Source organism: Staurois parvus, unplaced genomic scaffold (genome assembly GCF_062004578.1).
Source record: "Staurois parvus isolate SC_StPar_1 unplaced genomic scaffold, SC_StPar_1.0 ptg001944l, whole genome shotgun sequence".
In the NCBI taxonomy this organism is placed as follows: domain Eukaryota; kingdom Metazoa; phylum Chordata; class Amphibia; order Anura; family Ranidae; genus Staurois; species Staurois parvus.
Genome location: NW_028319740.1, coordinates 97,263 through 117,053, shown reverse-complemented (window position 1 = coordinate 117,053; position 19,791 = coordinate 97,263). Strand labels below are relative to the sequence as shown.

The 19,791-nt window shown below is 44.8% G+C and overlaps 2 protein-coding genes across 3 annotated transcripts in view; one reads left to right on the top strand and one right to left on the bottom strand.

Moving 5' to 3' along the window:
• The window catches only part of DMAC2L (distal membrane arm assembly component 2 like), a 39,101-nt gene extending 34,041 nt beyond the window's left edge, over nucleotides 1-5,060 (bottom strand). The window contains exon 1 of the mRNA XM_089664557.1: nucleotides 4,963-5,060. The gene's annotated coding sequence lies outside the window, so the exon portion shown is untranslated. The remainder of the gene's footprint in view (nucleotides 1-4,962) is intronic.
• A 140-nt stretch (nucleotides 5,061-5,200) lies between these two features.
• The window catches only part of L2HGDH (L-2-hydroxyglutarate dehydrogenase), a 37,802-nt gene continuing 23,211 nt past the window's right edge, over nucleotides 5,201-19,791 (top strand). Inside the window, exons 1-4 of one of the 2 annotated variants that reach the window (XM_089664555.1) lie at nucleotides 5,201-5,359; nucleotides 10,912-11,027; nucleotides 18,130-18,281; nucleotides 18,741-18,872. In XM_089664555.1, coding sequence (XP_089520681.1) covers nucleotides 5,274-5,359; nucleotides 10,912-11,027; nucleotides 18,130-18,281; nucleotides 18,741-18,872 — 486 coding nt within the window. In that variant the 5' untranslated portion in view covers nucleotides 5,201-5,273. The remainder of the gene's footprint in view (nucleotides 5,360-10,911; nucleotides 11,028-18,129; nucleotides 18,282-18,740; nucleotides 18,873-19,791) is intronic. The other variant, XM_089664556.1, reaches the window with a different exon arrangement.

Here is a 19,791-nt window from a genome sequence, read left to right as displayed (position 1 = left end):
TTTTTTTTTTTCAAAATTTTCTGTAGTTTTTTTGCTTATAGCAAAAAAAGTAAAGTGTCCAGCAGCAATTAAATACCACCAAAAGAAAGCTCTATTTGTGAGAAAAAAATGATAAAAATTTCATATGGGTACAATCTTGCATGACCGCGCAATTGTCAAAGTGCGACAGCGCTGAAAGCTGAAAATTGGCCTGGTAAATAAGGGGGTATAAGTGCCCGGTAGGCAAGTGGTTAGTGTTCTTTTTTTTTTACTTTTTGTGTCAAAACAATTCAGGACAATCCCCAACAAAGAATCAACTGTCTTCTTACATTGTCTCAATATAAATATGATCAGTTAAATACTGCCACCTAATGGTCCACTACAATAACTGCACACAAGTCTATAAAAATATATTTGTAGCAATAGTTCCACAAATGTGTAGCTACATAGTTATCAGACACACCGGTGATCATGGGGCTGCATTCTCTGACATCTCCGCTCTATAAAATACCTGACACCCAGGGATAGTCTCTGACAGCCAGCAAGCCACAATGCAAAAAGCTACAAACTTTATTCCCTGTATTTCTCATCACACACATAATAGATGGCAATAGATGTAATTCCCCATCTCCATCTAAATTTGTCCCACCCCTTCCTGTTTAAGATCCACCCCTTCATCTGTAAGCTCCACCTCTTCCTATTAGAGCTCCACCTCTTCTTCTCTGTACATTAAAAGTGGATAATGAGTGCATATATTTTGCCCCATCATTGGTGTCAGTGGGGGGGGGGGGGGGAAATAGTGCCCCATCAATGGGGACAGTGGGGGGGAATAGTGCCCCATCGTTGGGGACAGTGGGGGGGAATAGTGCCCCATCGTTGGGGACAGTGGGGGGGAATAGTGCCCCATCGTTGGGGACAGTGGGGGGGAATAGTGCCCCATCGTTGGGGACAGTGGGGGGGAATAGTGCCCCATCGTTGGGGTCAGTGGGAGCAGAGCTCCCGAGTCACCGGTCAGAGGTGGAGCACAGCTCCCGAGTCACCGGTCAGAGGTGGAGCACAGCTCCTGAGTCACCGGTCAGAGGTGGAGCACAGCTCCCGAGTCACCGCTCAGAGGTGGAGCACAGCTCCCGAGTCACCGCTCAGAGGTGGAGCAGAGCTGAGTCACTGTTAGGAAAGCAGAGCAGCTAAACCACTGAACAGAAGGGCCAAAGCCTAATAGCACTCATATTCTCCAGAAGACCCCACTACAGTGGGAAGCCCCTCTCTGACTGCTACCGGAGTCAGTAGTGTATTTAGCTTTTGTGCTGCCCTAAACAACAAAAACACCCCCCCCCCTCCACCGCTGAGAGAGTCTGACACTGACCACACAAACCAACCTCCACCCCCTGGCCAAGAGAGCCTACTACCGCCCCCCCCCCCATGCACCTGCTACCATGCTACCCCCCCACTCAGCTAAAGAGACACTCACCTTCAGAGCTCCGGACATCCCCAGGAATGAGAGTCAGGCTCTGCATACACAGTCAAGCAGCCCACAGCCTTTCATGGATCCCACCTGGTTCTCATGTGCATGTGTCCCTTCTTCCGCTGCCCCCTGAAAAATGCTGCCCTAGGCAAATGCCATTTGCCTTTTGGTGAATATGCCCCTGACCGGAGTGCTAAAATTCCAGTGGGACGACACTTTGTCCTTAAGCCTAGGATCACTCCAGCCATTCACTGGTGTTACCAGAGCTACCCTGGACTTCACCGTGAGGGAAGCTTCTTATGAGGGTAATCACAGGCATTGTGTACTGATCAAATGGAGTAGTGACTCTAAGTTGGGCTCTGTGTTGTTAGAGAGTCTTACAGATGCTGCGCTGCACAGCCACATATTACCCTGACTGACTGGCCCAGACATTGCTGTGAAGAGGCCATGTTTGTGCAGCTTTCACAATCACACCCTGCAGTGTATGCATGCTCTTTGCCACCCTGAACCTGTTTAGAATTATTGATTCTGAATCTGCGTCCGTCTGATAGGCTGCCAGTTACAGCTCCTGTCTTCTGATCATTCAGCTGACTGGCCATCCTATTACTAGTAACTGTGGACCGTGCCTGCACCATGTAGGGGACAATGCAGGAGTAGAATTCTGAGCGGATACTAAACTCTCCAGGCTCACTGCATTCTGACCAGTCAGGAAAACATCACTTTTATTTTTTTTTTATTTCTTACATTACTTTTTTATTTATTTTATTTTTACAGGATATGTGCTTGTTGGTTCTCCTCAATGCTGGCCGCCCCAGATTGCAGAACTCCCAGATAGGGCAGCACCCACTGTAGGGTGATCTCACCTCCTCTTCATCTCTCAGAATATGGGCCTCTAAATATCCCAAGATCTCTCCGCCTCCTGCAACCTTGTGCCCAGAACATCATGTGCATGTGTGCCGCTCTCTCTGCTTCCTGCATCATTGCGCCCAGATCATAATGTGCATGTGTGCCGCTCTCTCCGCCTCCTGCATCCTTGTGCCCAGAACATCATGTGCATGTGTGCCGCTCTCTCCACCTCCTGCATCCTTGTGCCCAGATCATAATGTGTATGTGTGCCGCACTCTCTGCCTCCTTGTGCCCAGATCATAATGTGCATGTGTGCCGCACTCTCCGCCTCCTGCATCCTTGTGCCCAGATCATAATGTGCATGTGTGCCGCACTCTCCGCCTCCTGCATCCTTGTGCCCAGATCATAATGTGCATGTGTGCCGCTCTCTCTGTCTCCTGCATCCTTGTGCCCAGATCATCATGTGCATGTGTGCCGCACTCTCTGCCTCCTGCATCCTTGTGCCCAGAACATCATGTGCATGTGTGCCGCACTCTCTGCCTCCTGCATCCTTGTGCCCAGAACATCATGTGCATGTGTGCCGCACTCTCTGCCTCCTGCATCCTTGTACACCAGTCCATACTGCATATGCGTGAATGCTCGTTTCCCGTATCCTCGCGTCCAGACCACCCCACACATGCATGCCCACTCTACCTGCTTTCTCCTGTCCTACGCATGCATGCCTATCTCCTGCATCCTTGTGCCCAAACTATACTGTTGATGCATGCTGCTCTGCCACCCGCATCCTTGCACCCGACCACACTAGGCACGCATGCTGATCTCTATGCCTCCTTTGTCCTTGTGTCCAGACCACACTAGGCACGCATGCCGATCTCTACGCCTCCTTTGTCCTTGTGTCCAGACCACACTATGCATGCCGATCTCTACGCCTCCTTTGTCCTTGTGTCCAGACCACACTAGAAATGCATGCTGATCTCTACGCCTCCATTGTCCTTGTGTCCAGACCACACTAGGCATGCATGCTGATCTCTACGCCTCCATTGTCCTTGTGTCCAGACCACACTAGGCATGCATGCTGATCTCTACGCCTCCATTGTCCTTGTGTCCAGACCACACTAGGCATGCATGCTGATCTCTACGCCTCCTTTGTCCTTGTGTCCAGACCACACTAGGCATGCATGCTGATCGCTACGCCTCCTTTGTCCTTGTGTCCAGACACACTAGGCATGCTGATCTCTACGCCTCCTTTGTCCTTGTGTCCAGACCACACTAGGCATGCATGCTGATCTCTACGCCTCCTTTATCCTTGTGTCCAGACCACACTAGGCATGCTGATTTCTACGCCTCCTTTGTCCTTGTGTCCAGACCACACTAGGCATGCTGATCTCTACGCCTCCTTTGTCCTTGTGTCCAGACCACACTAGGCATGCTGATCTCAACGCCTCCTTTGTCCTTGTGTCCAGACCACACTAGGCATGCATGCTGATCGCTACGCCTCCTTTGTCCTTGTGTCCAGACCACACTAGGCATGCATGCTGATCGCTACGCCTCCTTTGTCCTTGTGTCCAGACACACTAGGCATGCTGATCTCTACGCCTCCTTTGTCCTTGTGTCCAGACCACACTAGGCATGCATGCTGATCTCTACACCTCCTTTGTCCTTGTGTCCAGACCACACTAGGCATGCTTGCTGATCTCTACGCCTCCTTTGTCCTTGTGTCCAGACCACACTAGGCATGCATGCTGATCTCTACGCCTCCTTTGTCCTTGTGTCCAGACCACACTAGGCATGCATGCTGATCTCCATGCCTCCTTTGTCCTTGTGTCCAGACCACACTAGGCATGCTGATCTCAACGCCTCCTTTGTCCTTGTGTCCAGACCACACTAGGCATGCATGCTGATCGCTACGCCTCCTTTGTCCTTGTGTCCAGACCACACTAGGCATGCATGCTGATCGCTACGCCTCCTTTGTCCTTGTGTCCAGACACACTAGGCATGCTGATCTCTACGCCTCCTTTGTCCTTGTGTCCAGACCACACTAGGCATGCATGCTGATCTCTACACCTCCTTTGTCCTTGTGTCCAGACCACACTAGGCATGCTTGCTGATCTCTACGCCTCCTTTGTCCTTGTGTCCAGACCACACTAGGCATGCATGCTGATCTCTACGCCTCCTTTGTCCTTGTGTCCAGACCACACTAGGCATGCATGCTGATCTCCATGCCTCCTTTGTCCTTGTGTCCAGACCACACTAGGCATGCTTGCTCTATCACCTTCCTGCATCTTTTTGCCCAGTGATGCACCGATAAATCGGCTGCCAAAAATTGCCGGACGAAAATAGGGTTATCGCCATTTTGCCGACAGAGAAAAAAGAATTAAAAAGTGCTGATAATTCCAATTTTTTTTTTTAAAGGACAAGTTAACTTTTCATAACATGTTACACCCCTATTCTGCCCGCGTCACTCATTCAAAGTGTTCTGTGAAAGAGAAAAGCTACAAGTGCCAATAGTTTGCAGCTCCAGATGTAAAACATTGAGCCTGATCTATGAAATGACATCATTGAGAGACACTTTACAGCACCAGATATATTCTGACACATGGCTGCCCCCAGACACACATAAACAAACACCGCCATTACTATGGGCAGCACACGAGCTGCTCCCATGACAGGCTCACCTCCAGCAGCCTCAGTCCGCCGTCAACACAACGCCCCGCCCTTCTACCTTCCTCACAAAACGCCCATTGGCTGACAAAGTTGCCCAGGTGCCATACAATTGGCTGACAACTATCCGCCAGTCTTCTCCTATTGGTCGCACGGTATAACCCTGTGTGTACTGCCTCTGCTTGACCATGTGGGCTGTTTTTTTTTGTAGGGAGTCGTTCGATTGGCTACGGGGAGGAGTGCTGTGATTGGCTGGGGGCGGCTCCGGTAAGGATTCGGGAGTTGTGTGGCTCTGTGGTGACCGGGGGGTGGGGGTCACAGAGGGATGTCCGGTGTCCTCTGTGCGAGGGCTGTCGGGGCCCTTCTGCGGAGCAGCTCCAGGCTCGGCGGCCACACGGTGCGGGCTCTCAGGTAAGGCGGACTTTGCCGCTGTGCGGGTTACAGGTCACACCTCGGACGGCAGTACTTGTGGCGGGCGCTGGGGGCAGTATAGCAGACACGGGTTGCTCTCTCTGAATGTACGCATGGCCTGCTAATAGACCAATGAGGGACGTGGGACTGGGAGCACGTGACTGCAGTACCCATAGCAACCAGGGAGAGCGTGGTCACCTCTTGGCTGCAGTGATCTGAATTCTGATTGTTGTCACCGCTGGTTTGTTTTTTGTTTTGGGGGTGAAAGAAATGGGAAAATATTTATAAACATTGGGATTTTTTTTTGCACACAGATTAAAAGTTGTTTTTTGGGGTTTTGTTAGAAAAATACTTTAAAGCCTTTTGCTGCAAGAGCCATTTTTTTTCCTTTTTTTTTCTGGCACGTTTAACCCCTTCCCTACTGGGCACTTTTACCCCCTTCCTGCCCAGGCCAATTTTTAGTGCTGTCGCACTTTGAATGACAATTGCACGGTCATGCGACACTATACCCGTATGACATTCTCATCATTTATTTTCACACAAGTAGAGCTTTCTTTTGGTGATATTTAATCACTGCTGGGTTTTTTTTTATGTTTTGCACTATAAATGAAAAAAGAGCAAAATAATTGAAAAAAAAAAGTTTTTCTTTGTTTCTATTATAAAATGTTGCAAACAGGTAAATGTTCTCCTTCACTGATGTGTGTTGATGAGGCTGCACTGATGGGCAGTGATTAGGTGGCACTGATGGGCTGCACTGATGGGTGTTGATGAGGCTGCACTGATGGGTGTTGATGAGGCTGCACTGATGGGTGTTGATTAGGTGGCTGGCACTGATGGGCAGTGATTAGGTGGCACTGATGGGCTGCACTGATGGGTGTTGATGAGGCTGCACTGATGGGTGTTGATTAGGTGGCTGGCACTGATGGGTGTTGATGGGCTGCAATGATGGGCAGTGATTAGGTGGCACTGATGGGTGTTGATGAGGCTGCACTGATGGGTGTTGATTAGGTGGCTGGCACTGATGGGTGTTGATGGGCGGCAATGATGGGCAGTGATTAGGTGGCACTGATGGGCTGCACTGATGGGTGTTGATGAGGCTGCACTGATGGGTGTTGATGGGCTGCACTGATGGGTGTTGATGAGGCTGCACTGATGGGTGTTGATGAGGCTGCACTGATGGGTGTTGATGAGGCTGCACTGATAGTGATTAGGTGGTACTGATAGGCTGCACTGATGTGTGTTGATGAGGCTGCACTGATAGGCAGTGATTAGGTGGCACTGATAGGCTGCACTGCTGTGTGCTAGTGAGGCTGCACTGATGGGTGTTGATGAGGCTGCACTGCTGTGTGCTAGTGAGGCTGCACTGCTGTGTGTTGATGAGGCTGCACTGCTGTGTGTTGATGAGGCTGCACTGCTGTGTGTTGATGAGGCTGCACTGCTGTGTGTTGATGAGGCTGCACTGCTGTGTGTTGATGAGGCTGCACTGCTGTGTGCTGATGAGGCTGCACTGCTGTGTGCTGATGAGGCTGCACTGCTGTGTGCTGATGAGGCTGCACTGCTGTGTGCTGATGAGGCTGCACTGCTGTGTGTTGATGAGGCTGCACTGATGGGTGTTGATGAGGCTGCACTGATGGGCAGTGATTAGATGGCACTCTTCCCGTAGTCTTCTGGGACACGTGACAGGTCCCAGAAGACTACAGGGCCATTCACAAGGCGCAGCGCTTCTCACGCATGCGCAGTGGGCACTTGGCTGTGAAGCCGCAAACTGTCACAGCCGGGTGCCCACACTGAAGATGCCAACTCCGGGGAGAGAAGACGGCCAGTGAAACCAGCTGTGGTGAGGACACCACTGGACCGAGGGACAAGTAAGTGTCTGTATTTTAAAGTCAGTAGCTACAGTTTTTGTAACTGCTGACTTTAATTTTTCTCAGGTGGCACTCCGCTTCAAGTAGATACCAAACATGTTAAGCCTTAAAATCATCAGCAGCAGCAAAGTCGCAAAAAAAACCCGAAGGTACTCAAAATTGCCTATAAGCGACAGTTTGACCCTAGGTTCACATCTGTGTGGGTGGTGCCGCTGCAGATCCGCACGAAAATCCGTGCAGCCGCACCACCTGCACAGAGAAATACGGACCCGCAGGCAGGTGCTGTTCATTCTAATGGCACGCCGCCCACACTGGAAAACGCAACTGTACTGGGAACCGAGGTTCCCGTGCGGGCTGTGTTTTCCAAAGAAGTGCAGGGACTTCTTCCCTGCGTGGCACGGGAATCCATTCAAATGAATGGGCTCTCGTGACCGAGCAAAATGCGACCCGCACGGCCGCAGAGATGTGAACTGGGGGTAAAAGCCTTTACAGGTCATCAGTTTAGAGTTAATTGTGAGTTATGCTCATAGAATCGTTGCTTTCTCTGACTTTCCTGATGATACCTCACACATGTGCTGGAATTTATATTAATTACAGTGCCCAGCATAAATGAGTACACCCCAACAGATTTGTCAGAAAACCTTTACTTTCCTTTCAGAATCAACATTTTCTATGGGAAACTATGCGGCCCATTGATTGCAAACAAGATTTGTTCATTTACACACACAAAAAAGGATTTTTCCTAACAAATTCATTCAAGACCATGTTGCAAAAATGAATACACCCCAATGAAAGTCTTAAGCTGGCCATACATGGGTTGAATTCCGAAATAATTTTCTTTAGAAAATCTTTTCTAAGAATTTTCATTCGAATTTCGCACCATTAATGGGTCACAGCAACGGACGATTTTTCCTGTGACCATCGAATATGAGTGATCGGACATGTTGGAAATTTTTTGAAAAACGATAGATATAAAAAGCTGTGACCTGGAAAGAAAAGAAAATTCTTGGCCATGAAAATTCTTTTCTGTAGCAACATGAGGAGAAAGTGAAGGCTTGGTTGGTTGAATTTCTAAATCAATGGTGGCACCATTGGATTACAAAACACACACAAATTCCGATTTTCTAAAGAAAATTTGTTCGGAATTCGACCCAAATATGGCCTGCATTGGGAGCAAAGTTAAATTTTAGACAACAAAATCCTAATTAACAAGAATTCAACTACAGGTGAGACTAATTATTAATTAAGCAGGTGTCCAGCAGGCAGGTGATTATAAAAGGGCTTTACGTAACAAAGAAAACCCCTCCCATTTCATGCTGTCAGCAATGGGACCACATGGAAGAGAAATGTCACAAGGCCTGAAAAAGAAAATCAGTTCTTTACACAAGAAAGGTGAAGGCTACAGGAAGATTATCAGTCAGAATACTGTAGCAAAAGTGATACAAAAATGTAACAAAGATAGAACAGCAACCATCTCACAGAGACGTCCAGGCCGTCCAGGGACGTTACCACCTTGACCGGAGCGTCTTCTGATGAGAAGGATTGAAGAAAATCACCATGCAAGTTCACTACAGCTAGTTAAAGAAGTAGAGATCCAAACTGGTGTGATTGTTTCCGTGACACAATATGACGTACACTCCAGAGGAATGGCATTCACCCATGTCATCCACGAAGGAAGCCTCTCCTAAAGCCCATGCACAAAAAAGCCCACCTAGAATTTGCCAGGGCCCATGCTGAAAAAGAGGACTACTGGGACTCTGTACTCTGGAGTGATGAGACCAAGTAAAAGGTTTTTGGAACTGACGGCTTCAAAACTGTATGGTGTTGCAAAGGTGAGGAGTACAAAGAAAAATGCATGGTGCCTACTGTGAAACATGGTGGTGGCAGTGTCCTTCTGTGGGGCTGCATGAGTGTTGCTGGTGTCAGGGAGCTGCGTTTCATTGATGGTGTCATGAGTTCAAAGATATACTGCTCTATATTGAAAGAGAAGACGTTACCATCACTCCGTGCCCTTGTGCACTTATCCAAAGCACACATCTAAGGCCACTGTTGCATTTCTGTAGAAGAACAGGGTGAAAGTGATTCAGTGGCCAAATATGTCTCCTGATCTGAACCCAATCGAACACCTATGGAGAATTCTGAAGAGACAAGTTGATCATCACTCTCCATCCAGCATCCAGGCTCTAAATGAGGTCGTTCTTGAAGAATGGAAAAAGATCGATGTTGCAATATGTCACCAACTTGTTCCTTCCACGTCTAGAAGACTTGGTGCTGTCCTTACATATCATGGAGGTCATACAGAATACTAGATGGAGGAGTTCTTGTTGTGCGGTGTATTCATTTTTGCATCAACTAATCGAGTAAAACTGAAGATTTTGTCATCTAAGTTATATTATTAACCTCACTTTCATGGAATGAGTTAAATGTTCTATAAAACTCAGTTTTGTCAAAATGTTGGAAATTGTTCTTGTGTTCATTGAGATATTGATTAAAATCTTACTTTTCAAAAGGGGTGTACTCATTTATGCTGAGCACTGTACATATGTGTATGCGTTTTTACATTTGGGTGTGTACGGGGAATGATGGGGTGCTTTTAAATTTTTTGAACTATTTTTTTTTGTTTTTGTGTTTTAATGTAACTTTATTGCCATCACCAGGGGGCTAACAAATTTAATTTGTCTATATTTTGTCCTCCCTGGTTCTTCCCTCTGTCCTTTGTCAACATGCTAATGAAATATTTAAATAAAGTTTGTCGGTTTTCATTACATACCTTATTTTAAAATCAGTGATGTCATCATTGGGTCTCTATGCTTCTCTTTGCAATGCAGGCAGATCATGTTTGGTGGGAGGGGCCAGCAGGGTGCTGTACTTACACAGCTTCCTCAAAACATCACAGCACCCTGTCTCAGTACTCCTCTCAAGAGCCTTCAGGCCTGATACAAGCTGGGCTGGCTGTTGGGAGGAGTTATGCAAATATCAAAATGCCTTGATGAGTGGATGTCAGTCTGGAGGAGCGGGTGTTCCTTGACCCCCGGCTCACATCTCTGAAGCCGTGCGGGCCGCGTTTTGCACAGGCATGAGAGCCCATTCATTTGAATGGACTCCCGTGCCCGTGACAAGCAGGGAAAGAAGTCCCTGCACTTCTTTGGGAAACGCAGCCCGCACGGGAACCTCAGTTCCCAGTACGGCTGCATTTTCCAGTGTGGGTGGCGTGCCATTATAACTAAAGCACCTGCCCGCGGGTCCGCATTTCTGTGTGCGGGTGGTGCAGCTGCACGGATTTTCGTGCGGATCCACAGTGGCACCACCCGCACAGATGTGAACCTAGGGTGACAGGCTGTATTTGCATGCAGACCACCCTCATGTGTGATGGAAAGAACTGAAATTGAATGACTGAAAGGGGCAGACCAGGAATAGTCAGGCTGGGAGAAAAGAGTTAATTGACGCTGGATGTCCTCCAGCCAGGAAATGAGGCGGGTTCTATCTGAGTTGCTGCAGCTTCTAATGTAAATTGCAAGACGCTCACAGTGTGCAGTGAAAGGAAGGCTGAAGGTCAGATTTATTACATCTTGTTGGTAAGAACTTCTGTACCATCGGTATATAGATATTGTCATAAGATATTGATGTGACTACATATAGAGAAGAACATGCTGAAATGTGTTTTATAATAAATTGCTTTTATTTCAGCACCTATGATGTTGCCATTGTTGGCGGTGGAATTGTGGGTCTTGCATCAGCACGACAGCTCATCCTTCGCCACCCAACCCTGCGCTTTGCCCTCCTGGAGAAGGAGAATGAAATCGGTAAGACTGGCGGGGACTTATTTCCTGTGAGATGGAATAGAGCTGGGGGTCTTAACAGAGTGCTTCCCCTTCCCTATAATATATAAAAATCCCACAAGGAATCAAACACGTACAAAAAAATTACAAATAACAAGTAAAGTCGCTTACACCCTACACATACTCAACAATGTGTCTAAAACTAAACAAGTGCAGCTCCTTCCAGTTACCAAAAAAGTAACCATTCATATATACACATTGCAAAGAAATCTTGTGCACAATAGTAAGTAATATAAAGTCTCATATCTTGACCCCCCCCCGGCGGTATTCCTGAGTGTATCTCGGGGCTAACTTTCAGTACCAGAAGCGGTAACCCCGAGCTACACTAGGGAATACACTGCAGCCTTTTTCTGGGTTTCCTCCAGCACTTGTCCTTCATTCCCACGATGTCCCCCCTGCAGCGTCCCCGGCCATCTCCTCCGGCCGATGCCACCTGTAAGGGAATTCCCGTGAGACGGCTGGTGAATAGACGTGTGCATGTGCACAGAAATGCACAATCACGCACTGTGAAGATTGGCGCTAGATGGACTATTTAAGAAGTGCCTCTGCATGTGCTGACTGGTCTTCAGCTCCCTGCTTGTTCCTGTATGATTCCTTTGTTGCTGACCCGGTTGTTCCTCACCTGACTCTGATTGCTCTCCTGATTGATACTGGTTCCTGACTTCAGCTCTGCTCCTGACCTTGGCTTTTCCTTCTGATTCTGTACCGTGCTGCCCGACTGTTGATGACCCCGGCTATTCCTATGACACTGCTCCTGTCTCCTACCCTCACTACCTGCCTTGCTCTGGTGCACGCCTGGCAATCTACAAGACCTGCTCTGCTTGTTACTACTGTGCCTGGATCAGAAGATCATCGGTCTTCCAAGGTCGTCATCTGCAAGAGCTGCAAACAACAACTAGTGGCGCTCTTGTTCCCCTGGGTCCTAGACTCCTTCTGTCCCAACTCCAGTGGGGGTCAGGGCTAGTGACACAAGTGAGGCCAACCTTGTCATTTCAGTCTCCCATCAGTGACACCGCTATCCGTTTTCCGTTCCCTGCGAGCGTCGGGACGTACGGGGGACGAAACCGGCAGGAAATTCAAAAATATAAAAACTTGACATTCACTCAATACACTAAAATCACATAGTATAACATTCCTGTATCAAACCATTTCACATACATTTTGTCCCGAGTGCTTTGTCCGGCGCCCTGCCTGCGTTTTTACTGTTCTTTCTGCCTGGAAACTGAGAAACGTCCATGGCGTCCAAAAAGCGTCCCTTTAGGTCAAAAGCGGTTTTAGACCGGCTAGAGAACAGCGATAGTAAATCAGAACCACTTGCAGAATTGAGTGATAATGATTCATGGGGGAAATTCGTCATCAGACACTGAAAACGATTTTGCGACTAAGATCAGTGATGTGCGAACTTGGCGCTATATTTAAAATTTCAGTGTTTTTGGTTTGATTACATTATTGATTTCAATTTATTATTATTATTTTTATGATTATTTATTAAATTATAATTTAAGATTTTGTGTTTCAAATTTTATCATACCCGGGATGTTTTTTAGACTCTTGTTCAGACAGATTTCAGTGAGTAATTCCTAAGAATTACAGCCTACAATAAAAAAACAACATATTTCCATTGAAAACAACGTACCGCTTGGAGCACAGAAATACTGACATAATCAGACCGCTAGGGAGGTTAATCTTTCAATATTCTATCTTCCTATGACATAGAACCGTGTTCCTTCACCAACACCCAAGTTGTGCTCTCACCTGGAGCTTTTTGACCTCTTATTATACAATGTTTTGGTCACACCACGTTTGTGTCCTCTAAATGGGACAAAATAACATGCAGGTTCCCCTGTCAGCACTCCTTCCCACAACAGGCTTTGAATCTTGTCCTCCTCTCCCCAGCGATCTGTAAAAAATGGAATAAGCAGAAATAGAGCTTCATCGTTTAACCATTAGCCGCCCGGCCAATAGCCGTTTGGCGGCTTGAAAAGCGCTGCAGCTTTCCGGGTCCACGCCATTTGGCGTGCTCCCGCACATGCGCCGTTTGCGCTATTGCAGAGCGGCGCAGCAGCGGGATCTGTCACCGCCCGTGCACCTCGGACACGGCCGATGACAGATCCGAGTACCGGCTCCCGTTGCCGGTACCATGTGACCTGCCGCGACCAATCACAGCAGGTCACATGACAGCTGTATACAATGGATGGCTTCATTCATGATGCCATCCATTGTATACTAGTGCCTAGCTGTGAATGGTCACAGCTAATCACATGCACATGTCATGTGATTAGCTGTGACCAAATCACAGCTAAGCACAAAAAAAAAAAAAAAAAAAAAAAGCTGAATGAATTGATTTCATTCAGCTAAATGCTTGCTTATAGCAAAGTAATTCTTTGCTATAAGCAAATTGTGTAAAAAAAAAAAAAAAAAAAATACTGATCACTTCCCCAAAGTAGTACAATGTTACTATGGTAACATTGTACTATTTTGGTCATAGTAAAATATGAAAAAAAATCTTAAAAAAAATTAAAAAAAATGTAATAAAAAATTAAATATAATAAAAAAATAAAAAAAAATTAAAAAAAAATATAATTTTTTTTTTTTTTCATACTGTCACCAGTCAGTGTCCCTGTTCACCGCCATGCCAGTTATATGATGACGCTGTACTGCACTGGTGACAGTATGTAAAAAAAAAAATAGTGAAAATAATATTTTTCATTTTTTCATTTTCGGAAAAATTATGACAAAAAAATACAACTTCAAAAAACTCGCCATGCCTCTTATGAAGTACGTCCGACTGTCTACTCAGCAAAAAGGGGTCATTTGGGGATATCTGTACTATTCTGACATTCTTGGACCTCAAGAAATTAGATTGGCCGTCAGTACTTCAGGATTGATCAATATTCAGATCTATACCATAGTTTGTGAACTCTATAACTTTCCTACAAACTAAATAATACATCCTAATTTGGGTTATTTTCACCAAAGACATGTAGCAGAATACATCTCGGCCTAAATTTATGAAGAACAATTATTTATTTGTAAACTTTTATAACAGAAACAAAGAAAAATGTGTTTTTTTTTCAAAATTTTTGGTCTTTTTTTGTTAATTTAGCAAAAAATAAAAACCCCAGCGGTGATTAAATACCACCAAAAGAAAGCTCTAGTTGTGTGAAGAAAATGATAAAATTTTAGTTTGGGTACAATGTTGTATGACTGCGCAATTGTCATTCAAAGTGTGAGAGCGCTGAAACCTGAAAAATGGCCTGGGCAGGAAGGTGTAAAATTGCACGGTATTGAAACGGTTAAACACTTTATTAAAAAGGTAAAAAATGCCACACACATGCTTTTGGTGCTAAATCTCACCAGATACATACCACATAACCGCAAAAATACACGTCCTCCGTTTTCCTATACTCTGACTCCGCGCTGCGTCGTGACGTCAGCTGGCCCCTTCATGTCTATAGGAACAAGCATGTACCCTATATGGGTTTGCAAATAGGCTGTGCACTTTGCAAGAGAAGTTGCCATTTGCATTGGATTTTTTCCCAGAGCTTAGTGAGTGCGGTGAAATTTCATGCTGCAAAGAATTCCCAATTTCGTGCAAGGAAATAAAATAAATAAATAAAAACAGTATTTTTGTTTGCACATTATTATTATTATACAGTATTTATAAAGCGCCAATAGTTCGCTCAGCGCTGTACATTACAAAGGGGGACAGAACATGTGACAGAACAATACCAATACAATGCAAAACATGAGGGGATCGAGGGCCCTGCTCTTTGGAGCTTACAATCTAGGAATGATTGGATGATGGTAGTCAGCGGAGCAGCTCTGGAGAAAATTCCCTTTCAAAGTCTTATTTGCCTTTAGTAAATCAACCCCTACATGTACACCATTTTTTTGTGTTTTTATCCTTTTGTAATAACGATATATATAATAGTTTTACACTAAAAGCCACCTTGTGGTTTTCTTCCTGATGATATTGGGAGTCCTCTAAGGCTGCATTTACACCTGAGCTTTGTGTTTTTGAGCGTTTTGGGGGGCGTTTTGGCACACGTATTTGTACAGTGCTTTTAAAGCGCTTTTGACATTTTTTTTTAAATGGCCAATAGGGAAAAATATAATCTGTTTCATCATTTGTTGCTAGGTTTTTCAGGTTCTTTAGCTTTTTCCATCAGCTTTTAGTTTTTTTTTTATTATTATTAATTTATTTTATTTATTTTTTTGTTACGGTAAGGGGTTAGAAGGTTAGGATTAGGGGTTAATATTTTATTTATTGTCTTCTTAATATTTATTTTTTGTTAGGGTTTCAATTTATTGTTATGATTATTATTGTTAATAATGTATTTTTTTGTTAGGGTGTTTATTTATTTTATTTTTAAATTTATTTAATTTATTTCAGGTACTTATATAGCGCCTTCAATTTACGTACGTATTCTACATTCAAATCAGCCTCTTAAGAGGGGTGTACAGTCTAAAGTCCCTAACTTACATTCATACATACACATACTATGGCCGATTCAGACAGGATCCAATGAACCTACCGGCATGTCTTTTGGAGTGTGGTAGGAAACTGGGGGAAAACCACACAGGGAGAGCATGCAAACTCCAGGCAGGTGGTGCTGTGGTTGGGATTCGAACCAGTGACCCTAGTACTGTCAGGTGGAAGTGCTAACTGTTTAGCCATTATTTTATTGTTATTCTTAATTTAATTTTTGTGGTTAGGGGGTTAAGGTTAGGGGCTACTTATTATTTATTGTTACATATTATTTATTGTATTTATGATTATTTTTATTTGCATATTTATTTAACATTTATTTATTCATGTATTATTATTTTTCTTTTTCATTTGGGCAGAAACATGCTCCAAAAACGAGTGACAAAATGCATGAAAACACACAAATCACGTGTTTCCATTAAGTTCTGTGCAATTATAGATGCTCAAAAAATGCTCAAAAAGCTCCAGAACTTGTTTGAGCTTCAGGCGACTTGTAGTGAAGATGTGAACCATCTCCATTTAGAATAATTGATTTTTTTTTCCTGAAGCGTTTTGGAGCTTCCAGCTACAAATTGCTCAGGTGTGAATGGGGCCATAGTGTGTAATACAACAAGAGCCTGGTGGATTATTAACCCATGAGGGCTACACGCATGCTTGACCTGACTAAAGTACATTAGTTGAGGTGCTTATGAGAAGGTGAGTGCCAATCTTGTGGAGTGAGGATTGGACGCACCCAGGACTGTTCTTTTATAAGGCAGTCAGTTCTGGCATCCCTTTAAATGTACTTTCTTTTTTTTGCTCATTTATAGATTGGAGGTGGTTATGCTTACTGATTTCAGAGGCAGAATATGGTTCCCTTTCTTTTTTTTTTTTTTTTTTTTTATGCAGCTGAACTTGAGTGATATACAGTGGGGATCGAAAGTTTGGGCACCCCAGCTAAAAATTTGTATTAATGTGCATAAAGAAGCCAAGGAAAGATGGAAAAATCTCCAAAATGCATCAAATTACAGATTAAACATTCTTATAATATGTCAACAAAAGTTAGATTTTATTTCCATCATTTACACTTTCAAAATAACAGAAAACAAAAAAATGGCGTCTGGAAATGTTTGGGCACCCTGCAGAATTTATAGCATGCACTGCCCCCTTTTGCAAAGCTGAGACCTGCCAGTGTCATGGATTGTTCTCAATCATCGTCTGGGAAGACCAGGTGATGTCAATCTCAAAGGTTTTAAATGCCCAGACTCATCTGACCTTGCCCCAACAATCAGCACCATGGGTTCTTCTAAGCAGTTGTCTAGAAAACTGAAACTGAAAATAGTTGACGCTCACAAAGCTGGAGAAGGCTATAAGAAGATAGCAAAGCGTTTTCAGATGTCAATATCCTCTGTTCGGAATGGAATTAAGAAATGGCAGTCATCAGGAACAGTGGAAGTTAAAGCAAGATCTGGAAGACCAAGAAAAATATCAGACAGAACAGCTCGCAGGATTGTGAGAAAAACAATTCAAAACCCACGTTTGACTGCACGATCCCTCCAGAAAGATCTGGCAGACACTGGAGTTGTGGTACACTATTCCACTATAAAGAGATACTTGTACAAATATGGTCTTCATGGAAGAGTCATCAGAAGAAAACCTCTTCTATGTCCTCACCACAAAAATCATCGTTTGAACTTTGCAAATGAACATATAGACAAGCCTGATGCATTTTGGAAACAAGTTCTGTGGACCGATGAGGTTAAAATTGAACTTTTTGGCCGGAATGAGCAAAGGTACGTTTGGAGAAGAAGGGGCACAGAATTTAATGAAAAGAACCTCTGTCCAACTGTTAAGCATGGGGTTGGATCAATCATGCTTTGGGGTTGTGTTGCAGCCAGGGGCACAGGGAACATCTCACGAGTAGAAGGAAAAATGGATTCAATAAAATTTCAGCAAATTTTGGATGGTAACTTGATGCCATCTGTGAAAAAGCTGAAGTTAAAGAGAAGATGGCTTCTACAAATGGATAATGATCCTAAACACACCTCAAAATCCACGGGGGATTACATCAAGAGGCGTAAACTGAAGGTTTTGCCATGGCCTTCACAATCTCCTGACCTCAACATAATTGAAAATCTATGGATGGACCTTAAAAGAGCAGTGCGTGACAGACAGCCCAGAAATCTCAAAGAACTGGAAGACTTTTGTAAGGAAGAATGGGCAAAGATACCTCAAACAAGAATTGAAAGACTCTTGGCTGGCTACAAAAAGCGTTTACAAGCTGTGATACTTGCCAAAGGGGGCAGTACAAGATATTAACTCTGCAGGGTGCCCAAACTTTTGCAGACGCCATTTTTTGTTTTCTGTTATTTTGAAAGTGTAAATGATGGAAATAAAATCTAACTTTTGTTGACATATTATAAGAATGTCTAATCTGTAATTTGATGCCTTTTGGAGATTTTTCCATCTTTCCTTGGCTTCTTTATGCACATTAATACAAATTTTTAGCTGGGGTGCCCAAACTTTCGATCCCCACTGTATATGTATTACTTTTGTCATCCACACTTATGTATAGCATATTGTTTGTTTCCTCAGCGACTCACCAAAGTGGACATAACAGCGGAGTCATACATAGTGGAATCTATTACACACCAGGGTCCCTGAAAGCCAAACTGTGTGTCAGAGGGGCCTCTCTTCTCTACGACTACTGCGACAGCAAGGGAATCCCCTACAAGAAGTGTGGGAAGGTATAGTAACATTTATCAGAGGTGTAGTGATAGGTGCGTGGAGATGAGACAGAATGTACAACTACTGTTACACATAGAAAAGTAGTAGAGTACTGTGCCATGTTAGCTATTGATTATTCCAGAAAGTTTGGAGTTTTAAAGTAGAACTAAAGTAGAGCTGTGTTCGCCTAGACGATCGGAAGCAGAAGTTGTTGTACCCCCTAGCTCCCCCTCCCGCGCCATTGTCTTCTGGGACAGGTCACAGGTCCCAGAAGACTACGGGACCATTCAGGAAGCACAGCGCTACTTGTTCATGCGCAGGGGGCACCCGGCTGTGGGGTCGCAAGCTGTCACAGCCAGCTGCCCACACTGAAGATGCCGGCGCTGGGAATACCGGACCAGCATCTTGTAGCTGCTGACTTTATTTTTTTACAATGTGACTGGAACTCCACATTAAGTATGTATGTTCTGTTTCTTCAGCTGATAGTGGCCGTACAACACCAGGAAATCCCTAGACTACAAGCTTTGTATGAAAGAGGCCTGCAGAACAATGTGCCAGGTCTACAAATCATCAACGCAAAGCAGATCAGGGAGAAAGAGCCCTATTGCCGGGTAAGTGCTCCCAAGCCACCAATCGTTGACAACTCTTTGCCTATACAGAAGCTGAAATATGTGGGGATCTACATAAAGCAAATTCTGACTTTGCATTGTCGGCTCCTAAAGAGACACTGTCACTCACCCATCAGCCTACTGATACCTCTACCCAGTGATTGCCTGCAGCTCCTTCCTCCATCACTGCCAGCACCAAAATGCCCTGTCGGCTGGTAATGGAGCCTAGAGCAAGTGATAATGTCCACCCCTATGTGACAGTATGCATGCCTAGAACCAAGCACTGTCACATGGGAGGAGGTCAGATACTCCCCCATACTTGAAAACACAAAGTATTTTCAAAGGTGGGTAAGTGAGCGCAAACAGATCAGGTAAGCAGCTAACATACAGGGTAATCCTCAATACCTTGGAACATAAACTATGAATGGGGTATGTAGCGCTAGAGAACAGATAATAAACACGGGACTGTTTATGATATGAAGTACCAATACAGCAGTTCATATAATAGTTCATATATTCCAGCCACAAATACACACAATATGAGCATTGTATGTAATTAACAGCAACCGGGCATCATGGTCTGGTCAACAGCCTGGGCACCATCTGGTCATATATGGACATCCGGGTCACAGGTACAACGCTATCCAGGCCCCTTCAGGCTTTCAAATCCAAAACGCCACCTTGCATAAGCTCATTACAAACGAGCCGGGAGGCAAGAAAGCGCTAATAGTAAAGTATGTTTATTTAAGAACACAAGACAAAAACCAAGCAACCAGGACTCACATTGATATAATATAAATCCAGGCCCACATAAATCAGCTCCCTGATGGTCAGTGGTTCACTCAACATGCAACGCATACAGATCAAAGTCCAATAGATAGGACCCTGGTGGCCAGTGGTATCACAAGTACAAAGCCATAGA